Source organism: Zingiber officinale, chromosome 9A, assembly GCF_018446385.1.
Source record: "Zingiber officinale cultivar Zhangliang chromosome 9A, Zo_v1.1, whole genome shotgun sequence".
NCBI classification, from domain to species: Eukaryota; Viridiplantae; Streptophyta; class Magnoliopsida; order Zingiberales; family Zingiberaceae; genus Zingiber; species Zingiber officinale.
The window spans coordinates 92997303-93020449 of NC_056002.1; the positions used below are offsets into that span (position 1 = coordinate 92997303).

Sequence of the window (23147 nt, forward strand, 5' to 3'; positions counted from 1 at the left end):
AATGAAAAGATAAAATAAGATATAGAATAATAGTAATTATAAAAATATTAATATAATACATTTGAAAATATTATTTTTCTTATTCAATTCATCTTTGTTGTAGGTCAAATATAATAAATTTTAATTGATTAAAATTAATTAAAAATTATTTTTATTATTATCATTTGGAGTGCGCGAGAGCGGTAGCGTCAAGGAGACGAGTGGAGCGGAGCATCATAATTTGGGCAGACATTTTGGCCCATCTAGGAGAGGAGTGGGCTAATTCTTATTGGGGCCTCGAGTACCATAAATAACAATTACTTCGAGTACCATAAACCCTAACCGTTATTCCATTGCAGCAGCGCATGCGCATCTCCTCTCATCCTCCCGCTTCGCTCCGTCAACTGTCCCGGCCGTGGTCCTCCTCCGACGCTTCTCTGGTTTGCCTCCTCAATCCCGGTTCTGTTCTTCTCTCGAAGGTCTAAGCTGTTGACAATCTCACTTCTCCTGGCGTCGTCGCCTCTCTCTCTCTCTGCGAAAGGGAAAAAAGTGGTACTTGTTTCATAACCTAATGCTATCTAGAAGCACATCAATTTCCATTCATCTCAGTGGTTTATGGAAAATTTTGAATTGAGCAATACGCGTAACTTTTTATCATCAGGTTGACTCTATTCTTACTGAAGACTGGATTTTGCTTGGATAGTGATTTAGCGGGCATACTTGTTTGGTTAGTGATTTAGTTATACTTGTTTGGCATTTTATATAAGTTTTTAATGATTTGTGGCATCATTTTAGTTCTACTCGATTTTGTGCAATTCCTATCCACCTTTTTTATAAAGTTGAATTTCTTTTTAACTGAGTTGTTAATAATCTATCTTACTTGATTCTTAAGAAAACTAACTCCAATAGTTGCCTTAATATAGCTCTAAACAAGTTTTAGCTACCTTCGTATTGTATTTGACTTTATGCAACTATTAAAGTATATAAACATGTCAACTTATGAAGTTTATGTGCACTATACTTTAACAAGGATGGGTACTTTACATGGGAAATGTAAAACTTAAACATGGGCAAACTGAACCATGATAAAAATATTAAAATTTTGTAAAACTATATTACAAATTATTTTTTTGTTTGGTTTTAACTTGAATGCTGATTTTCTCTGTCATTGCTGTATGTTAAGCTTGTGATCGAGAAACTTAGTGCCAACCTAGTTCCTCTCTCCATAACTTGTAGAAGTATTTGCATTTTTGTACCAAATAGATTTCTTCATGCTGCCTTATTCCTTTTTATTGTCAATTATTATAGTACCTTTTCTTAGCAGTAGCTGACTGTGCAACCAATTAGGCGAGTAGGAGCAAGCACTGCAACCATCTCCTGTGTATTGTACAACACTTCCCATGTCTTCTGCCAAGGAGCTTCGTGAAGTGAAAATGAAGAAGTCAGACAAGAAGCGTAAGAAGAGACCAGATCCTGACCAAGAGGAGGCCAACACCATTAATAACGAAGCTGGCGGGCTTCCATCAGAAGAACAGAAAGTAGATAAGAACGAGGATAAATCCTCCAATGACTCCAATGTGAAGCAGGAGACCCATGTGGAGAGCAATGGAGATGATGTTGCAGAAGGCGTGGAGGGGTTAACTACTTCTGCTAAGAAGAAGAATAACAAAAGTCATGGGATCTTGACTGCTGAGCCTTTCTCCAGGCTCCCACTTTCTGAGCACACAATGAAGGCCATCCAAGAGATGGGTTTCGAACACATGACACAGGTCATTTTTCATTTATTCTTCAATAATGATATATTGATATCTTCAAACAACTCCATTTTGTGATTTTTTTTTCTTACTTCAACTTTCTCCCTTCCCCATACAATTATGTTGCTACCCATCTTTCTTGTTTTTGTTTTGGTTGTGCTGACGAGTTTTTTTTCTTCTAATAATTTAGTTGTAGAATTGTTTTGTGTTTACCATGTCTCATCTTGCGATGGCAGATTCAATCCAGAGCTATCCCACCTCTCTTGGCTGGAAAGGAGGTGATGGGTGCAGCTAGAACTGGTTCCGGAAAAACTCTTGCTTTCTTGATACCTGCAATTGAATTGCTGCGTAATATTGGTTTTATGCCTAGGAATGGAACTGGTGTCATCATTATCTGTCCAACCAGGGAGCTTGCAATTCAAGTAAGACTTTTGTTACTAGTTCGGTGTTTGTATTAATGTATATGATTTTGTTCAAACAAAACCATGGATGATTTAGTTTCAGATGGACAAGTTACTTATAGGGATTGGTTATTTTTTATTTAAATTTAAAATATGGATTTGATGATTGTGACTGTGTTTCTTCTTCGATCTTGTCTGCAGTGGTTCTTATTGAGAAAGTCAACAGAAGTCTTTTAAATGTTTGATGCAATAAACAATCTAAATTCTCCTACTAACTTATTGTTCAAATGATAGACACATGCTGTAGCGAAGGACCTTTTACAGTACCATTCTCAAACCCTTGGCTTGGTTATAGGCGGAGCGGGGAGAAGAGGTGAAGCTGAGCACCTTTATAAGGGAGTAAATTTGTTGGTGGCTACACCAGGAAGACTTTTGGATCACCTCCAAAACACAAAAGGGTTTATCTACAAAAGTTTAGCGGTATGTTTTTTTGTGTAACGGAACCTACTTCTTTTGATATCATGGAGTTGTTTCATTAGTCATTTTATGGTCCTTGTGTGTTTGTGTTTTTCTTCTGGAATTTGAATGTATCGGTTGGCATTTCAGCATGCCCATCCATATTGAGAATGGATGTGAATGAACACTAGTAAAGTGGTGCTGGCCTATGGGGAGTTGATGTAGTTTGAAGTGGTGGCATACTGAAAGATATTATCTTTGTTGAATGTCCTCACTGCTCATTGAGTTCCTTGAACTAAATGATCTTTTTTTCTTCTTCTTGTGTTATTTGCTTGAATCCAGTTCTTTATACTTTTGTTCTACTAATTGCCTGTTTCCTCCATTGCATACCCATGCCGATGGTATTTTGATAGCATGCCAGTTCCGGCATTGCATGTTTAATCCTAACTATGATATCAGTATTATCTTCATATATTCTTTTGATTGACATTCAAATACTAATTTTGAGTGTTTGTGTCTCAAATGTAGTTTCTTATAATTGATGAAGCAGATCGAATATTGGAGGCTAACTTTGAGGAAGATATGAAGCAGATATTTAAGCGTTTACCAAAGGTATGATATTTAGTTTCCTTGTTAGTCCTTGCAAAAGTGGTGTAAAGTTGGCATAAGATTGTTTAATCATTACATGCATTGTCTGCTCATTCTTTAATGGAATATATAGTCTCCAGCTAACAGCAGCTTAACATATAATAATAATAATATGCAGACAAGGCAGACTGCTTTATTTACAGCCACCCAGACTAAGCAGGTTTGCATTTCATACTAACTACTATTCATAATCATTTTGGTTTTCATTTTCTTTAACTTATAAAAAAAAATTGCAGGTTGAGGATTTTGCAAACTTGTCATTTAAGGAAAAGCCTGTATATGTAGGTGTTGATGATGGAAGGTCGAAGGTAATCTCCAGATTTATTTTATCATTGTTTTTACTCGGTTGTTTCGTCAATAGCAAGGTTGACACGAATTCATCTTTCTCAGGTGACCGTCGAAGGGTTGCAGCAGGGCTATTGTGTCGTGCCTAGCAATAAAAGGTTTCTGGTCTTGTATGCTTTTCTCAAAAGGAATCTTTCAAAGAAGATAATGGTCTTCTTCTCCTCATGCAATTCAGTCAAGTACCCTCAGAGCTTCTCAGGTATATTGAGTTGATTGTCTTGATATCCACGGAAAACAGAAGCAGCAGAAACGTACTAGTACGTTTTTTGAGTTCTGCAAAGCTGAAAAGGGTATACTGCTCTGCACTGATGTTGCTGCCCGCGGTCTCGATATTCCTGCTGTGGTAAGTTAAACTTTGCTTCTCTATTGCATTTTCTATTCCTAATGCTACAGCCTCTTGATTGTCTGTAGGACTGGATTGTGCAATATGATCCTCCTGATGAGCCAAAGGTGCGATTAACCAAATTAGATGGAATCCTGTTTGTCTTCGCGTGTGAAAATATATCTTAGTTTGTCTGAATTCACATTATTTTTTAGGAATACATTCACAGAGTTGGTCGGACAGCTCGAGGGGAAGGCAGTAAAGGGAATGCTTTGCTTTTCTTATTGCCTGAAGAGTTACAATTTCTAATCTATTTGAAGGTACATGTTTCCTGCATAAATGTGTCCTTATTTTGATACAGAAGTGTGCTAATCTATTTGGTATGGACTCTGATAGGAAGCAAAGGTTCCTGTCAAAGAGTACGAGTTCAACGCAAAGAAGGTGCCAAATCTGCAATCTCATCTGGTAAAAATCTTAAGCAAACATATTAATGTGTGTGTATATATATACAATTGCAAACTGAACTTTGGAGCGTGTACAGGAGAAAATAGTCGGGGAAAACTATTTTCTGCAACAATCGGCTAGGGACGCGTATAGATCCTACATCTTGGCCTACAATTCACACTCTATGAAGAATGTTTTTAACGTTCACCAACTTAATCTCAAGGTATGAACTAACATTCTTCTCTTGCTTTGTTTCTGTGAAATCTGATAAGCACGCTTAAATATTTTATAAATTAAAAAAATCCTTTCCTGTGTGTATTCCTATTTATCACTATTCTTTGAGGAAGTTTCCTAATAGACAACATGAAAAAATTAAACTATCTATATTTCCAATTATGTTTCTTCTCTCAATATCTACCTTCCTAATGTTCTATGTGCTCTAGTATTAGTACACGCCTCTTGCTTCTTTCTTAGGCTTGTAATAGTTTTCTTTTGATCTCTATCTTTATTATACTTGAGTTTTGCTTAACAGGATGTTGCTGCTTCCTTCTGCTTTACCACGCCGCCAAAGGTGAACTTGGACTTGGAAAGCAGCGCCTCCAAGTTCAGGAAGAAGATGCGCAGAACCGATGGTGGTCGACACGGCATCAGCTCAAGTAATCCTTACGGAAGACAATCGACCGACGATACAAGACAATTTGTGCGGCACTAAGGTGCAAGGGAACCAACGAAGAGTCAGCACAGAATCAGCTCAAGTAGCCCGTGCAGAATGAAGAAGGTACAAGACAATTTGTGTTGCATGATAGTTGGGTGTCCAAAATGGCAGTGCCCAAGATGTATTGTATTGTTAGAGGACGGGTTCTGACGGATTCCAATTTTGTTGCTTTGTATTTAACAAAACATGTAGTTACTTAAATCGATGAAGACAAAAGCATCATTATCATTGTAAGGTTGTCCAAAGAAGGGCACACGAGACTGAGACACTAGTATTTATTTCACTTCCCTTGTCGCCTACTAACTTTATTTCAATCTATTAACGTCAATTTGATGGCTCATTCCTCTTCCTTTACTAGCCCATCAAGATGGTGTTGTCTGTCCTTTCTTTTCTTCTACAACATAGCAATTGCTCGTACGCCGCCGCCCTTCCACGGCACGGTGAGATGATCATCGATAAGAATATCGGCCGGATCATCTATCGATGATGATGAATACACGTGGTGATTTGGAAGGATTTTATATATTAAATGTGGGGATAACAGTTTGGAAGGAATCTTTATGATGCTTAAAATTAATAATTTAGAAAGAAAAGTAGGGCACATTGAAGAAAAGTTGTTAAATCTTGATAGTTATTTTAATAATTTCCTTAAATAAAATGTTATCTCAATTTAACGAGCAAGTAGATAATCATGGAGAAGCTCTTACTTGCTCTGTCCCAAATTCTTCCACTGCCCATTAATAAATGTCTTGGAACAAGATCAAGCCCATCCATCGCCAAACTTGAAGTAATTCAATCGCCGACGAAGCTGCCGACGAAGCTGCTTACGAAGCTGCTTCTGTTCTTCCTCCTCTTCTCGCTCTGGCTCTGGCTCTGGCTCTGGCTCTGCCTCTGCCACTTCAATTGTGGCGCCGATGGCTAAGCTGCTCATGCTCAAGGAGTACCTCGAGCTCGACGACGACGGTTTCGTGCTGGGCGTCGGCGTCACTACCATCCGCAGCCTCCTCGACGCCGAGCTCCTCAGAGAATCGGCCATGAGGAACGCAGCGCGCAGCGCCGCGGCAGCTAACGGGAACGCGCTCGGTAAATTCGCCGCCGCCATCGAGGCCGTCAAAGCGCGCTGTTTGCCGTCCTCTTCGCGGCAGGAGCGGGCTACCTTCTCGGTGCTCTCCAGGAAGAATAAGACGAAGGAGAAAGATAAGAAGACAAAACAGAGGCTCACGGCGGATCAGAACCCGTCCGCCGCCGTCGGATGGCAGTGTCTCCGGTTCCCGTCGCCAGTCATCAGCAGCGGCCAGAGCAATTGCTCGCACGCCGCCTCCCCTGCCCCCTACTACCTCCAAGTCAGCTCCTCCACCAGCGAAGAAAGGAAAGAACACTCACCGCCTCCATCATCCTCGTCCCAACCATCGGGGAACGAAGAAGTCACCTCCATCACCGCCACCCTCTCGGCGGCGACGGTGAGTCACAAGACCCGTATTATTTATCTACAAAATTTCACATCGCCCCCTAAAATTTGCTAAAACTTTCCAATTTAGCCAAACATTTAATCTAAATCACGATTAAGCCCAAACAAGCCTCTTTTTCCCTACAACATCCTATTTAAATCACGATTTAGGGAACGCAAGAGTTAATACTCGTGAAGTTTCCTATTATTTTAGTCCCTAAATTTAATGCTCCCTCTATTATTTAGGGCCCCCGAAGTGACAATTAGGTGCACTGCTTTCCAGCGCTTTAATACTATATAACCGTCGACGGGCCTCCGTAATCCACTTTTAAGGGGGACCTAATCACACTCTAACCATCATTACAAAGGCTTCCAAACTGGAAACGATAAAGCACATCATTAGTAGTTAATCCGACGACAGGGACTGATGCTAATATTCCATTAATTATGAGGAGCCACCGAACTGATAAATAGTAGACTCTCTTATCTTTTTCCTTTCTGAGCCTGTCCGCAGAAAGAGTGGGGGACCGGAGCATGCGCGATCGGCTTTTGGTCTGGTCTTGTTTCACTTCCACGGTCTGGACCGGTGGTCTGGTCCAATTCGGCTCGACTCATCTTTCTCTTATTGTAATGCAGGAATTTGATGGAAGAGAGTTGGAAGAGAACGAGTCCAACGACGATGCAGAGAAGATTCGAGTGAATTTAGTTTCGGTGATCGACTATACGAATAAAAAGGATTGTGTTGTTGTTGAGGAGGAAGAGGAAGAGGAAGAGGAAGAAGAGTCCTTTTATCGCAGCCTCGACAATATTGAAAGTAAGATTTGTTGATTTTAGAAGCAAATTGGTACGTGTCTTGTTTTAAGCATATGAACACTACACGCATAATTTCTTTGGATTCTTCGACTTGATGGGCCCCGCGATATTCAATCAAGAGAAAAAAAAATAATATCATATTATATTGTCCTAAAAGCATTATTGTCCTAAAAGTATAATATTGAAAATTGGAAGGCGTAGAGTACAAACAAACGGGAGGAGACTTCGTTTTGAAATTTTGGAAAATTTGGGGTGCGAAGTGAGATTGTTTTCTACTGATCGTGTGGCACAGGGTCGACGGAGCAGCTGCTGCACCAGATCCGACGGTTCGAAATGCTCGCGGAGCTGGATCCCCCGATGGAGTGTTGCTCCCTGTCGTCGGACGGGGACGACGACGTGTCGTCGCCGTCGTCGCACGCCGAGGAGGAGGAGGGGCGGGCGTGGGAGATGTTCGGGCGGCTGAAGGCCAACGCGCCGCAAGGCGGCGGGGAGAAGCTTCTGCTGGACTTCTTCATCCAAGGCGGCAAAACTGACGGCGGTCTTCTTCTGATGAGGCAGCGTGAGACGACCACAACGACGGAGTTGCTCCGCACGGCCAGGCGGTGGATCGACGGGAGTCCGGGCGGGGAGGTGGAGGAGGACTGCGGGCACGGGGAGGCGGCGACGTTGAGGGAGATGGAGATTAACGGACGGTGGAGATGCTTCCATGAGGAGGTGGACGAGCTGGCCCTGCGGTTTGGAGACGCAATGCTTCAGTTGCTCGTGGAAAAATTAGTGAAAGAACTAGCATCACAATTATAACAGTAAAAATAATAATCCAAGATTTTCTTCTTTCTTTTTGCTGTTTTGATTCTTTGATTCGCTGATGGAGATTGCATAGTTTGATTCTGTTGGTTGATCAAATAAGAACAATAGTTTGGTAATATTATGCGGACACTAGCAGCATATTTGCTCAACAAATAGATTCGCACAAATCTACTGTTAGATTTCATCAGGATCCACACTAATCTCCTGACCAAGATCGTGCAGTTAGATCCCCAGCAAAAGAAGTGGCTAATTGTGCGAAAAGTCTACAGTAGCCACCATTTTCCCGGTTCCTGCGGCGAATTTAAATTTTTTCAAAAGTTTATTATTATTATTATTTTTTATATATTCATCGTAATTGTCGATTAATTATTAATGTCTGCTATAAAGTGAAAGCAGAGTGGCTTCTTGTTGGTGCCCTGACAAATCAACCACTAGAATCGAGAAGCGAGCGTCCTCCGCCTCCGTCGATGACCCGCCACGGCGAGCCCCCGTCGGAGCAGCCCTCCGCCACCACCGAGGAGCAGGCGTTGATCCCCTGCTCCGGAGGCGGAGGGGCAGCCATGCGCCTCATCGTCCCCCTCCAAGGCATCGTCCAGGGCCACGGCGGCGGCGGGCTGGTCCTCGGCTCCCTCCTCCCCTGCGTTCTCTTTTACGCCTTCCAGATGTACCTGAAGCGGAGCCGCTCGCCGCCGTTGAATCCCCCCGCTGACGTCCCCGAGCACCGCGGAGTCGTCCGCTCCTCCTCTCGCAGGCGTCTGCCCGTCCGCGACGCTGTCCTCTCCGCCCGTGCCTCTTTGATCGCCAAATCCGCCGATTCGTCTTATGCTGCTGGGGACAAGAGGTTCTTGGAGGATCCCTACCATCTTTTCGATAATCCCGATGGGGTTATGCAGCTTGGGTTGGCGGAGAACCGTGTAGCTCTCTCGTCCTCACCCCCCCAAATTAGTTTTTTAGGGTTCTTTGGTCTTCAAAGAATTCTTTTTCTTTACATCTTTCCCGTCGTTCAATGTAGTTGTCGTTGGATTTGATTGACGACTGGCTTGCCAAAAATTACAAGGATACGATGCTTGACCAACGGCAGGGCGCATTGAGCATTAAGGGATTAGCTACCTACCAGCCCTTTGATGGATCTTTAGAATTCAAGACGGTGAGCAAATGATCAGTCTTGTACTATTGTCTAGTGTTAACATGTTTAAGGCATTTTAGGAGAATTTTACGTGAGTTTCCTCGTTATTTTTTCTTTGTGATTTAAAATGCTTCCTAATTGTGCCATTTCTTATTTTCTTTCTTGCAGTTTCATTTCTGGAGTATCATGTTTGTTACTAATAGATGGCCAAGTGATATATTTATTGTAGCCAACTGTTCTCTGGGCACCCAGCAATCCTTTTCTAGTTTTGCCTTTGTTGGCTGTATTAAGGACATAATATCTGAAATCATACATCGCTAGGTTTTAATTGAAGAAGCCACGACTAGTTTATTGAAGTAACCAAGATTAGAGAAGCCTGACATATAGCATGGTAACAAAACTAATTATAGAGATCCAAGGAGAAGTTCAATCCAACACAAAATGCCAAGGAAATCCTTTATATAAAGTATATACAAAAGTCCCTCCTTTAACTGAAGGAAGGAGATGCCCCTTTACTTCTTTTCACTCCTTCAATCATAACATGACCATAGGTGGAGTACCATTTTCAATGTCATGTAACAATCTTAGCAAAATCTCAGTCCAAGCCAAAATGCTATGGCCCTTTGGTGCTTCTTTACTCCCGTACAAGTAGATTTAATGCATCCTTAATACTGATTATTTAGAAGCATCTAAATGTCTTTTCTTTCACATGGAGTATAATTTTCAACTTTTGTTTGTACTCCAGTAACTTACATTAATCAGATTTATGCTTCTAAGCTTTCTTTGTGAATACCTTCTTTCCATTCCCCAAAACTTGTTAAATTATAATCAGTGGATATGACTTATAATGCTCGTAGATCTTGTGTCTCTCTATTACACCTTTGTCAGTCACTCATGTATCCAGAACAACCCTAAGTATATTTCTAGGTTACTAGTAGTGGATAGTGATGATGCAACAAAAGAATCAAACTCTTTCAAGTATCATTATGAAGTGGATGATCCAGATGGGAGATTGGAGTCCCTTTTGAAGACAATATTGTAGGGAAGTAATAATCTTATACATAAAAGGAGAAAACTATCTTAATTAATCTATGCTCCTGCATAAGAAAAATCTGCCAGTGTAATCTTTTTGTGTAAAATTTTAGAAAATTAAATTCCTAATTGGCATTAAGTAACTTATTATTTTCATGCTTTATTATGGCTGTATTTCTTTGCACTATGATGAAGATGGAACATCAAAAAAATTGTTTGCATATGATCTGATAATGTTTTTGCTTAAAGAAATGATGTTATGATGATGACATTCTTTATAATGCTTCCTGTTTGCTGAAATTGCTTATGTTTCACTTCCTTGTCTTTTTCTTAGTTGATCTAGCACAAGTAGCATACTCTTTGTGATTTGATTTTTTTTTTCTTTTCCATTATGAAATATTTTTTCCGGCAGGCCATTGCTGGACTCATGGGGCAAGTGATGCAAGGGTCAGTCTCGTTTGATCCGTCACGCATTGTTTTGACTTCAGGTGCAACTCCTGCAATTGAGATTCTCAGCTTCTGCCTAGCAGATATTGGAAATGCATTTCTTGTTCCTTCACCATATCATCCAGGGTAAAATTGCTCCAGTGATATTGCGAACTTCCTTCTACAATTAAGACATCATATTTACAATTCAACATTTCTAACTGCAGGTATGATAGAAATATAAGGTGGCGAGCAGGCATAGAGTTGATACCTGTCCCATGTCGAAGCACCGATAACTTTAGCATAAGCGTTGCCTCACTTGAAAGAGCATACACTCGGGCAAAAAATCGAAGTGTAAAAGTGTGTGGAATTCTTTTCTCAAACCCCTCAAACCCAGTGGGCAACTTGCTTCGTACAGAAACACTGCTTGACATTATTGATTTTGCTACAGAGAAGAACATACATGTCATAGCTGATGAAACTTTTGCTGGCTCAATTCACGGAAATGAGGTGTTTGTGAGCATGGCAGAGGTTTTAAACACAGATGGTGTTGATAGAACTAGGGTTCATATTGTTTATTCCTTATCTAAAGTTTTTTGTATTCCTGGCGTCAGGGTTGGTATCGTATACTCCTTCAATGAATGCGTACTTGCAGCAACCTCCAGATTATCTAGGTTCTCCATTTCTGCTCCAACCCATCAATTACTTATCTCAATGCTCACAGATGTCAAGTTCATTGCACAGTACCTCAAGATGAACAGAGAGAGACTTCGAATAATGTATGCATTGTTGGTCAGCAGCCTGATGGAGTTAGGTGTTCAGTGTGTCAAAAGCATTGGTGGTTTTTACTGTTGGATGGATATGAGCAAGCTCATGAAATCATACAGCGAGAAAGGAGAGTTTGAACTTTGGAAGGTTATGCTTGATTTGGCTAAGATCCACTTAACATCTGGAACAGCATATCATTGCATTGAACCTGGATGGTTTCGTTTATGTTTCACAACATTGTCTCGAAATGATGTCCCTCTACTTATGGAACGCTTAAAGAGAGTAATCCATAGGCAATAAGTTTATTGAAGCTGAAAGCTAATAATTTTCTGTGTTGGATAAGTACGAGGCTTCAACATACATAAATGTTTTTGATGCAAGGGAAATCCAAAAGCAAGTCTATCTTGACGCCCTTTCCAGCAGCCACTTTTGATTTTGTTAGTGTAGCTACTGTTCAATTCTTCAATGTTTCTTGCTGTATATGTGGTTTATATTAGGAGCACCACATATCTTGTGAAGATTGCCGCAGTGATACTACGATGAATTTTTACTTACCAGCTTCTGATATTATGCCCTTGTTTTGTTGCTATTGCGGATGAAAGGGAAGCATAGGAGCATGCTCTTTGAGTGTTCCTGTAATGAATAAACTGGTTTAGAATGGAGAACCATGAGAGTTTTCAGTTTTGTAATCTACACAAACCTTTATGTGGAAGTAAAGATTGTTGTGTTAGTCGTAGCAATTTCTTGTAGACAACAGTGTGTTTGAATACAATCTATTTTCTATCTCTCGAAATATTACCTAGTCGAATGCACTATATTTATGTAGCTAAAGTGATAAAGCAAAGTAGGTTACCATTCTAACGTCAGTTTGTTTGCTTTTATAACTCAATTTGCGATTCAGCATCATGAGTTCCTCGAGCGTAAATGTTTTTGCAATGGCAGTGTGTTCGTGGTTGAATTTCTTTAACAGAAATGGTCCTGGGCAGGCAGTCACTGAAGATGGAGTATGATCTTTGCCATGGTTGTTGAGAAAGCTAGTATCAGCTAAAGAAACTGGGAATGGGTACTTAACAGTCGAGGTGTCCTTTCTAATTTCTGCTTCTGCGCCGCTTGAAATGCTATGATCATCTGTTTCTGATGCAGTGTGAAAGTTTTCATTCCAGTAGGAGCCATCCTCACTGAAACTTTCCCAAGCAGCTGCCATGATGTCGAAAAATTGAGTTGCTTCCATGCCAGGGACTTCATCACTTAACCCAAAAGTGAAGGCCTCAAGATCTGATGCAACAATTTCACCTTCCTCCACTTGGAAAGGATTCAGATAGGATTTGTTCTTCTCATCGACGAAAGGGTTCACATAGTGATCTGGCACAGGAAGAGGATTCGTTACATTAGAAGTGGTTGAATTTGGCACTGCCTGAGCCGGTTCCGGTTGGAGTATCGGCTTCCCGGGCTTCTCCTCCCATTCAAATGGCACAGAAACCACAAGCTTGGCAGGGGATGGAAGCGAGGCAATGGGGGCTGTCTCGATGCTCCAGTCTTTCTTCAGCTTGCCTGGCTTCTCTTCCCAGAGAAAAGGAACAGAAATCTGCTGCTTCTCTCGTCGCGGAAGAACACAGGACTCAGAGAACTCATTCGACTCCATCGTGGCTGGTGTTGTGAATTGTCTGTGTTGCTTGGTGCCATGGGCAGAGGCAGGTATATCTAGGACTGGATTTGTTGGTTTGACAGAACTGTTCCTTGATCAATTTGTTCTTGTTCAACTGTACCAATTGTGGAACTCTCCTTCTAATTCTTAACTGCATCAACTACTTTCTTCTCAAGTTGAATTTTATAAATAGTTTTAAATTATATCAAATTCGTATAAATTTTTGCATAAAGTAATACAGACAAATGAGCTTTTGGTTTTGTTTACTCATGTCAAATTGACCCAAACTGAGCCGGCATATGTCACCCGGTTCAGCATTGGGCCCGCTTTATTTTCCTTTTAAACTGTGACGGTGGTTGTTCGAAGAATCGAAGGGACGAGCGATGGCCGTGAATCCGCTGGTGACGTCGCCAATAACAATAAGGCAGAGCCCCCAGACCGTCGGTGACGCCGGAGAGCGAGATCCGAGCCGTGGCTCGCAAGTTTTCTCCGATCGGCTGCACGTTCCACTTCCTTCTTTCCCTTTTTCCTCCTCTGCCTTTTTCTATCTTCCTCCTCATCCTATCGGAAATGCACGGCTAGCGAACCCAACCCTAGCGCCGAAATCCTAGTTCTTCTTCAGCCGTCGTTGGCATAGCGCCGCAATGCTAACTAAGGGTTCGACTTTATAATGCTGACGCCTGATCTTTGTGTGATCTTTCAGTTGAAGCATCTAGTCTATTTCATTGTTTGCACTTGTTTTTTTAAAAAATGAATGTTTGGGAAGATGCGTTGAGGATCCAGGCTACCAGGTAGGTATAATGGCTATTGGCGGAAGTCATAGCAAAATGTTTTCTCTTTAAGCTAAGTATACTGCTGCAGCAGATATTACAAGTTTATAATCATGTCTAAAACCTCTGGAAGATTTCTCATGTTGTCTTTTCCAGTACAATTAACCACTATACAACCTTCGTAGGTTGAAGGAAGTTGCATTTGCATCGCCAGCAATTAATTTCTTTGCAATGATAATGTTAGCGGCTTCAGTTGGGTGATATGCATCCCAAAACACATACTTGTTTCTATCTTTGCAGAGGATGGTGCTGGAGTTGCCATCACGGACTCTGAGGCAGAGAGGAGGAAAGCTTAGGCCACAACAAGGATCATATGGATTTTCAAATCCTGGTAATATCAGCATTTGTTAAGTCAATGCCACTGATTTTTCCTATTTCTTTTTCTTTGTGGAAATAATGTGGGCTGGAAAGTTGACAAAGTGAAACACTTACCGTATTTGTGATAGTCTTGAATTATATCTTGGAAAATGTCGTAGATATTCGCATATACGAAAACAGATTCAGGACCCAGATCTTCATTTAGCTTGTTGATTGCCCTGATCAACTTCATGTTGTAACCTTGGATTAGTGTGTTTGCAGCTGATAAGCATTCCCCTTTTTTCACCAACTTTATTACTCGAAGATACGGTATGCATCCAATAGGTCCTACCCCAATGACTAGAAACTTTCTTGCCCCGAGCTCATGCAATCTCTGTTAAAATTTGCAGTAATTAATAAATTGATCAAATTTTCCATGATAGAACAGTTATTCTAACTTTGATTTGCTAGATTGTCTTAACTTTGATTTTTCCGTATGACTTTGCTTTTTGACATCTCAGAATTCATTCAAACTTTAACATGCCGTCAAAGGATTAATCATGAATAGTTTCAATTATTTTTCTCGTTTATTTTGATGATTCATTCTTTGGTTATATCTTCATGACATACCAATCAGTGCTAGCTACCTCAGATGATAGAATAATTTAAGTTAGATTCTTAGTATAGCATAATTTTTTTTTTAAAAGGAAAACAAATCCAGTCACTGATTCTTCGTATGCAATTCAGATCATCTATAATTTGATTTGATCTATTTCAACTTGTTTACGAGTATGTACTAGGTTATAATCCTAGTTCATTTTATCAAAAAAGAAGCTATAAATGTGTCAAGTAATTCTATAACACCCAGTAGCCTTTCATTACTACAATAAATCATTCAAATCCTGATGAGTAGGTACTATTTGTTCTCACCTTTAGATGCAGAGTTAAGTTGGAGACCAATATGTCCTGAAGAGCTGTTGGGGCGAGCTTCTTATCTCCAAAGAAATATACGGATGGCTCGAAGTAGTTCAAGATGTCATTAGACCCTGTTATTATTTGGAAGACAGCGGTCTTTAGGAACTCAGTAGCATTCTTTCCCAGAGTTCTCTCCATGTAATCTCTGGTTTCTTCAAAATATTTCACCTGCATGCTCAATGGTATTCTCTCAACCTGAGCATAGTTTGAGTAGAAAGCAGGTAGACAAAGTTGACATCAAATCCAAAAATTAACACCCATTAGAAGAAACATTTGTGAGTTTGCCACATACAAACAAAGATCCTGTCTCGTCCAATATCCCAGAAGCACCTGAAGCATAGTTGATGCCATTCTGAACAGCATTGCTACAGTTGTTGCCGGCTAAATAGGGTGGAGGGAAAGAATTCTTCCCCAAAGCTTGAACTAGTACAATCAATGCATAAAATTTAGAAAACTATTAAGTAATTGATCTCTAGTAAAGCTTCAGTCATCAAGTCATTTTTTAAAGTTACCATCAAACAGATGAGATTCTCTTTTCTTTTATTTTTTTGCCTTACAAGATGATGGGAAAGTAATACGAGGCCTCTGATTTAGGTTTTTTTTTTTTTTTCCAATTTTTTTATTTCCTGCAGTATATAGGAGACATGTGTATATATACCTACGAGATCACTTGTGGTTCTGCCATTAGTGAATCTTCCTGTAGGTTGGCCGCCAGAAGGCGCGAAATCAATGCCGTAAGGAGGTGAGTTAGCTTTGGAGATGGTGAAGAGATAGTTGTTGTTCCCAACGTCGACGAGAGAATCACCGAGGACGATGGTGGGGTAGCGAACTGCTGGAAGACGAAGGCCAAGAACAAACAATGGAAGCAGCAGCAGCAGTTGAAGAAGAAGAAGAGACAGGAACAATGCAACAAATGGTGAAGCCATGAGGTATGCCTTCTTCTGCTGCAGAAGCTCTGCTGTGTATTGAATATTGCATAGCTTGTGTTCTAATATTAGTTCACAAAGCATGCGATTGGCATGCCTTGCGTTGCAGCTTTGATGTGACACAATCATGAAATTTGGCCTTGGTATCCATTTCTGTGTTTGTGAAGGAGCCAAAAATCCGTTGCAGGAAAGAGGGAAAAGATAAGGGTGGAGAAAGATCAGCCGTCGAAAAGAAAATTAGGACTATTTTCAAAAATGCACTCCAAGTTCTCTAAATTATACAACGAGACCGAGTAGACCAAGAAAGATTTAGGCATTGGTCGGAGTGGAGGGAGATTGGGAGAGAGGGGTCAAAGGAGGAAGAGATGCGGCGTCAAGGAAGCGCGGGGTTTCCACCGTCGGATCTCATGGCGGCGGAGGCGCCCCTTGTGGTGGCTCTCAACTGCCTCGAAGACACCTCACTGGAGCAGGAGGCCCTCGCTGGGGTCGCCACCGTCGAGCACGTCGGCAGCGCGGCCCTCGCCGACGGGCGCATCGAGTCGGCCGCAGCTGTTATCCTGCACTCGCTCTCCCTCTTACCCGGCCCCGCCCAGCGCCGCCTCCGCCCTTGGCAGCTCGTCCTCTGCCTCGGCTCCGCCGACCGCGTCATCGACTCCGCTCTCGCCGCTGATCTAGGGCTCCGCCTCGTCCACGTCGACTGCAGCCGAGCCGAGGAAGTGGCTGACACCGTCATTGCCCTGTTTCTCAGCCTCCTCCGCCGGACCCACTTCCTTTCCCGCCCGTCCTCCGCCTCGGCCGGTTGGTTCGGATCGATCCCGCCGCTGTGCCGGGGAATGCGAAGGTGCCGTGGCCTTGTTCTTGGGATCGTTGGCAGGTCGGCCTCTGCAAGTTGCCTGGCCACCAGGATCCTTGCATTTAAGATGAGCGTGCTCTACTTCGATGTCCACCACGAGGTATTCAACTATTAGGAACCTTGGTACTGTTTTCTCTCATATTGTGCTCTGTTTCACAATGTACTTTTGATCTATCTGTTTTCTGAGAAATAAGCCTTTACAAGTTGCTAATATGAACATTCCTTTGCTGTTTAAGTTTGATTTTTTCCTTGCTCAATGAATCCGATTGAACATAGCTACTTGTTAAGCAAAATCCCGATTTCTGCACACAAAATGGTAGGCAACTCGTCGTTGTGTTTCCTTTCTACCGGTCAATATTTTGGCCAATCTGTATCCACTAGACATGTGTAGAAGTATTTGGCGCAACATCTGATATTTATGGCTAGCTATGGTAGTGTAGTTTATTATGTAATAATTACTGCAGATAACAGTTATGTAATAATTACTGCATATAACAGTTAGCCTCAGGCAATATACTCAGTACTCACATCTATTGTCAGATTTTAGTGCTGCATATTCTGAGAGCTCCGTGCTAATTTCTTAGTGATATCCTCAAAATGAAATTTTGGCACAATCTGATCATAATAAACTCTAGTCAGTGTGTAGAGGGCTTAGGTTTTCATGTTTGTATCTTAACAAATAATAAGTTGAATGGTCTTTTGAGTTAAGGATTTGATCTGTGGAAGCGAAATAGAATTTCATTTTCATGATAACAGAATCCAAGAAACTCCTTGGTAGTTTTCTCTAGCTTGATGCGATGAAAATAAGACTGTTATGCGTGTGTTAATTATCTTACCATTCAATTGTTTAAAATTTCATGACTTTTAATATTTTTTGAACATCTGTAAAGGTGACAGACAAATCAAGACGGTCTGCTATTGCATTTCCTTCTGCAGCTCGAAGGATGGACACCCTAAATGATTTGCTGGCAGCAAGTGATCTTGTTTCACTTCACTGTTCACTCTCAGATGCTACCATGCATATTCTTAATGCAGAATGCCTGCAACATATAAAGCCTGGTAAACTGTTTGACATAATTTGACTATTTGGACTATGCGTTTCTTTCAATTCTGGTTGTCTGCATAATTTAATCGCAATCTCAAATAGTTAAGTATCTGTTTTTCCACAGGTGCATTTATAGTTAATACAGCTAGCAGTCAATTGATAGATGATCGTGCATTAAAACAACTATTGATTAATGGTACCATAGCCGGTTGTGCATTGGATGGTGCTGAGGGGCCACAATGGATGGAAGCATGGGTAAGAGTCCAACTGCATAAGATCTACTGCATAAACTGTGTAACCTATGTGAGCCATAAGTGTAAAGATAAGGAACCCAAGATTAATAGTTCTCATAATAGGTGCTTGATGCATCAATATACCTAAGAGTTTACGATTTGTGTTTTATGTTTGCGACCAGAAGTTAGTTCTTTGAGCATGTTCTCATATGCCGATGCATAAGATTGGACTTTTTTTAAAAAAAAAAAAATCACAAAAATTAAGTTCATTTAGTTGCATCTTTTTCTTTTTCTATACTGCGTGTTCAATTTAGCCAATTCCAGCTGTATTATTGCTATGGAGTGCCACATAAACATGTTGAACGAGGTTTGGCTCTAGCTTATTTTACTTTGTACTTGTCAAGAGCAGATGCTGAATTTTGTCTTTCTTATATCTTCTTTCCTTTTTGTGTACATTGCGTATTATAAAATTAAAATATCTAATATGGCACATTGCTCTGAAGTTTTGTTTTAACCCATTTTCAGGTAAGAGAGATGCCAAATGTGCTAATTCTTCCTCGCAGTGCAGACTATAGTGAAGAAGTATGGATGGAAATAAGGGAAAAAGCAATCACCATATTACAGTCATTTTTCCTTGATGGAATTGTACCAGATTATGCTATATCTGATGAAGATGAAATGATAAGTGGAATTGTATGTAAAGATGAGCATACAAAGAAGGAAGTAAAAGAAACTCAAACTCAGCAGATTCATGGTCTTGAACAGCAGATAAATGAGAGCCACTTGACTTCAGAATACATCTACAAGAAGGATAACCGTGAATTTAACATTTCTCATGTTTCAGCTGTTTCCCAAAATGTAGGCTCTATAACTGAAGGCAGGCATAGTGGAACAAGTAAAAAGGGTAAGAAGAGACCTGCTCGCCGAAGATCCCACCAGGAACCAGATGATTATTCAGCAGGAGAGAGTGATACTAGTTATACATTAGATCAAGATGATGATACGGCAACAAGTGGAAGGGAGAAAGTGTTAGGTTCTGGTTCTAGGTTAACTTCTCCTGAGGATCCTAGAAATAAACTAATGTGCACCTCTGAGCCTACACTAGACTCGTCACCAAAACAGGTGTCAGTAAATGCAGAAGTTAATGAAAATTCTGTTCAACTGCTGAAAGATGGTTTCATCATTGCCCTACGTGCAAGAGATTGCCAAGGATATCATGTCTCTAGACAAAGAAATCAAGGAGGTGGCTGGTTCCTTGATACAATGTCAAACATATCAAAGAGGGATCCGGCTGCAGAATTCCTTGTTTGCTTTAGAAGCAAGGTATTTATATAGTTTTTAGTGTTGCTGAATGAAATGCCACTTCATCTCTCTTAATAGCACTTACAATTTCCAGGGCATAATCGGGTTGCGGTCTTTATCGTCTGGTGGGAAACTCTTACAGGTTAGGAATTGCATTTAATGTCTACAAGCTTTCAATTAATGTTCAAACCATTTACCGATGTATTCCGCCAACCAGCGTTTACTTTGGCTACAAATACACAACTTCCATATAACTTTTTCATGTTTTGCATGGTACCAGATCAATAGGAGAATGGAGTTTGTATTTGCGAGTTATAATTTTGATGTGTGGGAGGCTTGGACATTGCGTGGTCCTACATTGGAAGAATGTAAACTAGTTAACTGCAAAAAACCATCGGTATGCACCTTATTTGCATTATCCATACAAGGACACGGGCCATCCTACTAACGTCGCATATTTGATACTCAATATAAGACATAAAGTTTGAATTTATTCTCCCATTTTATGCCTCAGTTTTCATATTGAGTGTCTTCTCTTGTTAGCACTACAAACGTCAAACTAATTTGTGGAACTCCGTAACAACCCGTTCCAAACTTTGTTCATCAAGCATACTTTTCTGCATAATCTTGATGCTTTATATAATCACAATTTTGAATTTGTGCTTTCTCTATGATCATCTTCAATTTTAATCTATTATTCGTTACCCACTAGTGTAAATTTTCTTTTCTGCTATAATATTTTAATGACATTTTATTTGTATCATCATGTGTAGGCTGTCCTAGAAGTAAGTATAGAGATCCTTGCGACTGTCAATGAAGACGGCATCACTAGATGGATTGATTAACTTATTTACGGTAAAAGATGCTCGGAAAGAATCAGGTATCCTTGTCTTTCGACAAAGGATTTTCCTAATCTATCTGTTTTCTTTTAGCTGACTCTTGTAGTTGCTTTAAAGTTTAGGAAATGGTTGTGGAATGTGTTTTCCAATCGTTATGTATCTTTCTTTGTAAACATCAAACTCCAGTGAAGTTCTGTAAAACATTGCTCAAAATCTCAATGTCGAAGCTGTTGTCTCCTTGTTTGTTTCCTACCTTCCTCCCCGAGGCCTTGCTGGCATCCAAAACTCTTCAGATTTATGTCGCTGCAAGAAAAGATAAGAGACTTTTAGGGGGTAAAAGAAAAATTAGCGGCTCACACGATCAAACTCTTCCAATTTCTGTCACTGAAAGAAAAAAAAAAAGAAATTTTAAAGGGGGGAAAACGAAAAACCATATGCTTAAGAATATGTTCTAACCAGAGTTAAATTTCATGGGATTAGATGATAACTATGTTTTAGAAAATGGAGGATAAAATAAAATTTTTAATGGCCATGCTCGTATTCCGTGAACATAGTTAGTCGACACGTATCACTAATCATCAAAACGACTGACGTGGACGCGTTACGTGACAACTACTTCTGCATGCACGACACGTCGCACTCTCTGGATCCTGCCACCTTTATCCACCAAATCCTATATAAATGGTTCACTCGCTCACTAATGGCCATCGAAGTCTCTAATCTACTGATTAAATATTAATAGTAGCAACTGAATGCAATCGGCGGCGGAGAAGATGAAGGATGCGACAAGCAAAGCGAAAGAGAAGGTGAAGGAGTTCGCCGGGAAGGCGGAGGGGACAGCAGAGGCCGCCACGGCCCGGACGCCGGAGGAGCGAGCTGCCGCGAAGGAACGGGCCAAGGCGAGGGAGAAGGAGGCCGAGGCGGAGTATCACGAGGAGAAGGCGGAGCACCGGGAGGAGGCCGCTGCAAAACACGGCATCGCCGGCGTGCCCCTTGCCGGCACTGGACACCGTCACCACCGCCGCCCGGTGGGAACGCACCCAACTTATCCAACGTCCGGCGGGAAGTACATGTAATTTTCTAGCAAAATGTAGTATCCGCAGTCTCAACTAAATAAAAAAATAAATAGTGTGGGTTTTCATATCAGCAGCAAAATATTTGAAGTTTTCAAATTAAAAAGTTGAAATTTAGAAGTATTGGTAAAAACAAAAGCAACTTGTTCGATGGTTCCAACTAAATAGATCATAAAAAAATTAAGTAATAAAATATAAATAATAGTAGCAAAAACATCAAGGGGTGGTGGCGCAGTTGGCTAGCGCGTAGGTCTCATAGCTCCTGAGAAATCCTGAGGTCGAGAGTTCGAGCCTCTCTCACCCCATTTTTTGGTGATGTTTTTACTATTTTAGGTAATTCTGAATTCAACCATGCCGGTCAAGAGTTCGAGTCTCTCTCCCTTTTTTTGCTATTTTGCATAATTCTGAGGTCAACAATGCTGTGATGTATGAGGAGTCAAACCTTTGGGATTTTTTTTAATATCACTGTCAATTGGTCCATTGATGAATGATTGCCAAAAACTGAAACTATCATATATTTGGTAAGTTCCTAGCATAAGCTATTCGTTTGTACCATTTTTATGAGAAAATATCATGATTTAAATTACTAAATGATGATAATAGAATTTACCTCTGAGTAATACAGTGAAGATCTTTCGAGCAATATAATTGAATTCCTCCTAACAGGTAGATTAAGTTTCACATAGCAATATTACTTAGATCCCCCAGGCCAATAATATCATGATTTCACAAAATAATATTGAAACGTCCCTGATTATTCTTCTTTTTTAAACATGCGGACATCCCAAATTACAATTACACTTACAATCATAATATACTCTTGATTTAACTAAGATATTTAAATATTAGGTGCGGGTCATGTAGCTCTAAAATTTATTCTTTAAAGAAAATATTTAACTAATGTGGAAATTAAACTGAAAGATGTTTGGGTTGTACCATCATTATCACTAGCTAGCTTGCTCATCTATCAATGTCTCATGTTTCATTTGTATTATTATCTGAAATAGTTAAAATATGTGAGTTGAGAGACTTAACACATTCAAATCATACTATGCATTAATTAGTTCCTATATCCATTTGTCCAAAAGAGAAAACTTATCTAACTAAATCTTTATTCATAGTAAAGTATTTTTCTTGCAATGCATACTAAAATATGAATGTAAACATACTACATACAAGGAACAAGGACATACAAATGAACATTGTTAGGGTCGAAATGTACTAGATGGGGGGGGGGGGGGGGGGAATTACTCGTCGTCCGCTCGTCGTCTTGTTTCTTGGTAATAATAGGCAGCAGAAAATGCAAGAAACACAATTACAACACTAACACAAGGATTTACTTGGTATCCACCTCAAGAAGAGATGACTAATCCAAGGATCTACACATGACACACACTCTCCACTATAAAAACACTTCTTCTCGGTCGCAATCGGAGGTGGAGAAACCTCGTACAAACTCACTCAATAACAAGAAGAAAAGAAGAAGCAAATACAAGTAAATCTTACAAGATTTTACAGCATAAAATCATAGCTAGCTTCTCCTTCTTGTTTGGAATGCCTCTTGACCTTGGAAGTGCAAAAACACCTTGCTCCAAGAAGCTTCAAGATCTGGCAGTGAGTGGTGGAGAAGGCACTGTGAAGATCGG

General features: G+C 40.5%; 6 protein-coding genes, 1 non-coding gene and 1 pseudogene across 8 annotated transcripts; 6 read left to right on the plus strand and 2 right to left on the minus strand.

Annotated features, from left to right (window-relative positions):
• The first annotated feature begins 320 nt into the window (after positions 1-320).
• LOC122018697 lies at positions 321-5347 on the plus strand (annotated as a pseudogene).
• A 406-nt stretch (positions 5348-5753) lies between these two features.
• LOC122018700 lies at positions 5754-8249 on the plus strand. Its single transcript, XM_042576099.1, has 3 exons — positions 5754-6524; positions 7148-7325; positions 7617-8249. Exons 1-3 carry the CDS (start codon positions 5979-5981, stop codon positions 8123-8125), a joined length of 1233 nt encoding a protein of 410 aa, XP_042432033.1. The 5' UTR covers positions 5754-5978; the 3' UTR covers positions 8126-8249.
• A 128-nt stretch (positions 8250-8377) lies between these two features.
• On the plus strand, positions 8378-12276 carry LOC122018699 (probable aminotransferase ACS12). The gene is made up of 4 exons (XM_042576098.1): positions 8378-9045; positions 9144-9278; positions 10702-10862; positions 10943-12276. Exons 1-4 carry the CDS (start codon positions 8599-8601, stop codon positions 11781-11783), a joined length of 1584 nt encoding a protein of 527 aa, XP_042432032.1. The 5' UTR covers positions 8378-8598; the 3' UTR covers positions 11784-12276.
• On the minus strand, positions 11983-13188 carry LOC122018701. Its single transcript, XM_042576100.1, has 2 exons — positions 12337-13188; positions 11983-12116 (listed from the first exon to the last, which is right to left on the minus strand). Exons 1-2 carry the CDS (start codon positions 13123-13125, stop codon positions 12051-12053), a joined length of 855 nt encoding a protein of 284 aa, XP_042432034.1. The 5' UTR covers positions 13126-13188; the 3' UTR covers positions 11983-12050.
• An 871-nt stretch (positions 13189-14059) lies between these two features.
• LOC122019326 (GDSL esterase/lipase At5g41890) lies at positions 14060-16156 on the minus strand. Its single transcript, XM_042576806.1, has 5 exons — positions 15889-16156; positions 15523-15653; positions 15186-15425; positions 14391-14649; positions 14060-14286 (listed from the first exon to the last, which is right to left on the minus strand). Exons 1-5 carry the CDS (start codon positions 16154-16156, stop codon positions 14060-14062), a joined length of 1125 nt encoding a protein of 374 aa, XP_042432740.1.
• On the plus strand, positions 16007-20678 carry LOC122020159 (C-terminal binding protein AN-like). 2 transcript variants are annotated; one of them, XM_042577941.1, is made up of 8 exons: positions 16007-16159; positions 16238-17109; positions 17900-18068; positions 18179-18309; positions 18813-19610; positions 19684-19731; positions 19870-19986; positions 20363-20678. In XM_042577941.1, exons 2-8 carry the CDS (start codon positions 16522-16524, stop codon positions 20432-20434), a joined length of 1923 nt encoding a protein of 640 aa, XP_042433875.1. In that variant the 5' UTR covers positions 16007-16159; positions 16238-16521; the 3' UTR covers positions 20435-20678. The 2 variants fall into 2 exon arrangements, with proteins under 2 accessions (XP_042433875.1, XP_042433876.1); XM_042577942.1 differs by lacking the exon at positions 19870-19986.
• A 502-nt stretch (positions 20679-21180) lies between these two features.
• On the plus strand, positions 21181-21504 carry LOC122019327 (late embryogenesis abundant protein 18-like). The gene has a single exon (XM_042576807.1). It carries the CDS (start codon positions 21181-21183, stop codon positions 21502-21504), a length of 324 nt encoding a protein of 107 aa, XP_042432741.1.
• A 217-nt stretch (positions 21505-21721) lies between these two features.
• On the plus strand, positions 21722-21806 carry TRNAM-CAU. Its single transcript is given in 2 exon segments — positions 21722-21759; positions 21771-21806. It is a non-coding gene; the product is annotated as a tRNA-Met (tRNA).
• The last annotated feature ends 1341 nt before the right edge of the window (positions 21807-23147 follow it).